The sequence below is a fragment of the Chenopodium quinoa genome, unplaced genomic scaffold, assembly GCF_001683475.1.
Source record: "Chenopodium quinoa cultivar QQ74 unplaced genomic scaffold, ASM168347v1, whole genome shotgun sequence".
NCBI classification, from domain to species: domain Eukaryota; kingdom Viridiplantae; phylum Streptophyta; class Magnoliopsida; order Caryophyllales; family Amaranthaceae; genus Chenopodium; species Chenopodium quinoa.
In genome coordinates this window covers 22,745-25,925 of record NW_018744747.1, presented here as the reverse complement: position 1 = coordinate 25,925, position 3,181 = coordinate 22,745, and the positions used below count along the sequence as shown (strand labels likewise).

At 31.9% G+C, this 3,181-nt stretch overlaps 1 protein-coding gene across 1 annotated transcript; it reads left to right on the top strand.

Annotated features, from left to right (window-relative positions):
* Window positions 1-627: 627 nt before the first annotated feature.
* LOC110703706 lies at window positions 628-2,099 on the top strand. The gene is made up of 4 exons (XM_021881495.1): window positions 628-1,209; window positions 1,414-1,802; window positions 1,905-1,918; window positions 2,047-2,099. Exons 1-4 carry the CDS (start codon window positions 628-630, stop codon window positions 2,097-2,099), a joined length of 1,038 nt encoding a protein of 345 aa, XP_021737187.1.
* Window positions 2,100-3,181: the final 1,082 nt, after the last annotated feature.

Below are 3,181 nucleotides of genomic sequence, written 5' to 3'. Positions count from 1 at the left end.
TAGGCAGGTTACTAAATATGAAGTTAGTTTAAATTTTGCTCATAAGAAGTTTATTTTTGACAACTCAAAGTTAAATATAGGGGTTGTTATGTCTTATAGGATCATGAAAGAACTTTGTGGTGGGTTTAAAAATGTCAGGGGCAATAAAAACGACTTCAAAAATTTTTCTAGGGACGTGAAAGTTTATATCTCTAATGCTGATGGTGCAATGTTTTGTTCAAAACCTTGAACAAAAAGTGAAAAGCAGTAAAGGGGGTTATTATTTTGATTATTGTGTTGATGAAAGCAGGCACTTGACACGTGTTTTTTGGGCTGATGCTATTGGTAGAAGAGATTATCAATTGTTTGGGTACTTTTTATCTTTTGATTCTACCTATGATACAAATAAATACTCATTGGTTTTCTGCTCTTTTACTGGAGTTGATAATCATAAGAGATGTGTTACATTTTGTGCTGCTTTATTATCTAAAGAAGATGTAGAATCTTTTGTGTGGCTATTTCAAACTTTTTTGAAGTGTATGGGAAGAGAACCCTCTTGCATAATCACTGATCTAGACCCTGTAATGGGTATTGCCATACAAAAGGTTTTTACCAAGCACTAAACACAAGTTATGTATGTGGCACATAATGAGGAAGGTACCTGAAAAGGTTAGAACTCAGTTTTGTAATGAAACTGAGTTCTTGAAAAAGCTAAGTGCAATAGTTTGGGATAGAGAAATTGATCCCCATGTATTTGTTGATGGCTGGAACAATGTTATGGAGGAATTTGACCTTGTAGATCATGAGTGGTTTGCATACATGTTCAATATTAGGCATCTTTGGATCCCTGCATATTCCAGGGACTTGTTTATGGGTGTGTTACTGCGTTCTACTTCTAGGTCTGAAGGTGAAAACAATTTTTTTTATAATTTTATAAACCCTCATGTGACCTGTGTTGAATTCTTTGTCCATTATGAAACTGCTCTTGATGCTCAAAGGCATGAACAGGATGAGTTGAACAGGCTTAATAAATCTGAGCCTCAATTGGCTACTCATTTGCACTTGGAAAAGCATGCTGCTTTTGTTTACAGTCGTGCCATCTTTTATGATTTTGAAGAAGAATGCCAGGCAGCCTGTTTCTCATGTGGTGTTGAAAGTTGTAGTTCTCTATATGGAGATGGTTTGGAGTTTTCTGTAATTGTTGATCATGAGAAAAGGAAAAACTTTGATGTAAATTTTGACTTGGCCACATATGAATGCAGTTGTACTTGTAAAATGTTTGAGAGTCAAGGCATCTTAAGTAGACACATTCTGTTTATTATGAAAGGCAAGTCTATACGTGAAATTCTTGATCTTTATATCATGAATCGTTGGAGAAAAGACATTCTGAAGAAAGCTTAAGGCATAAATGCTGTTCTGGATGATGCTTCTAAGTATGATAAGAGGAAGCAATTGGTGAGTGATGTGTGGTCCAAGATTTTCAGTTGTGTGAGTTTATCTGAGCAATTTGAGGATGATTTATCTGAGCTTATTAGGACATTATCTTCATTTGAGAAGCAGATGCTGATAAAGAATAATCCTGAAAATGCAACTAGTTCAAAAGAGGTGAAAGATGCTGATATTCAGGTTTTGGTTTGGTCAAATGAAGTAGATGTAAATATCTTGCCTCCAAATCAGTGTCTTAATAAAGGTTCTGCCAGAAGTTCAAAGCGGTTGAAGAGTGCAAAAGAAATAGCTTCTGAAGAAAAATCCAAAAAGGGCGGAACCTGTAGAGCTTGTGGGCAATTTGGTGTTTCACATGACAGTAGGAACTGTCCAAACAAGTAGTTCTTCAGGTATTTTGCTTTTACATGTGTTTCATTTACTTTAATCTGTTATTTATTTACTTTAAAATTTAACTTGATTTACTTTTTATTTTTGTGCAGGTGTTATCATACTTGTACTTTTTTTTAGGTATTTTACCTTTATATTTTTCTCATTTACTTTAAGTTGAAATTTTTTTGCTTTACATTGAAATTTATTTTCTTTAATCTGTCATTGATTTTTCTGATGTTTATTTTTGTGCAGTTAATATAATACTTGGAAATTTGAAGATGTTATGGAAGATCAAGATATACTGAAGAAATATTAATGTTTTTTTTTTATTTTTGTAATGTAATATTTTTACGTTTACTCTAAGTAATTATACTGCAGATATAAAGTTCAGTTTGTTTACTTTTTACCTATTATACTTTAATTTTATGAAATATTTCATTTACTTTATGATATTGTTTTTTTCGTGTCTTTCACAATGAATAATATATCATATGAATTGTATTATCATGTTATATTTCATCTTCTTACCACCGCACAACCATCGTATTTCCACTAACACTATCACATGGCCAATAGTTGAAATAATATGGTGCACGACCTTCCAACCAATAATATTTCGGAAAATTTGTACTTTTTTTAGTGTGAACAAGCATTGAACTACCACCTCCACAACCACCTCACAACCACCTCACAACCACCTCCACCTCCACAACCACCTCACGAAGACTATTTTTTGAACTTTTTTCTTTTACTTTTAACTTCATGTCTTTTACTTTAACACTAATTCCCTTTACTTTTAAATCGAACATCATATTTCTGACTATTTTTTTAACATTATTTATCTCTTAAATTTGTTCCTTTTACTTTAATGATAATTTCATATACTTTTGGATTAATTTCTTTTACTTTAACATTACTTTTTTATTGATTTCTTCTACTTTTATATCTAGCACCATTTTTCACATGGAATAAATCTACTACTTCAACTCAGAGATATAATATGTATTCTTTATACAACCATACTACTTAAACCTTTAAACTAATGTTTTGGATTAATACTATATAACTTAAAGTACTCTAATGCCTATGATATATACAAATCTATTAAAAACATTTACAATTCTTCAAATTCCTTTTGCTTTCATCTCTTCCCAATCCTCAACATTTGTCAGCAGTTTCTCTTGCATTTGATTGTTATAATTGAGAAGTAGGTCAAGTACTATTTTTACATGATGCTGTGTCAATCTTTGAAATTCTTGTAAAAAATAAAAGATTAACCTTAGTTTTAATAAATTATGCTCTAAGTAATTCATATTGTTTAGGGTAAAGTTACCCTGCCCACGTGGACCAATCGTATGCTGACACGTGTCTGCCTTAGAGGGGTTCC

What these genes read in the sequence shown, in the direction of transcription:
- LOC110703706 (XM_021881495.1), top strand. Translation starts at nt 628, where the DNA reads ATGAGGAAGGTACCTGAAAAGGTTAGAACTCAGTTTTGTAATGAAACT. An exon ending in AGAAAAGGAAAAACTTTGAT is followed by an intron (nt 1,210 to 1,413) that starts GTAAATTTTGAC and finishes GATGCTTCTAAG; the next exon opens with TATGATAAGAGGAAGCAATT.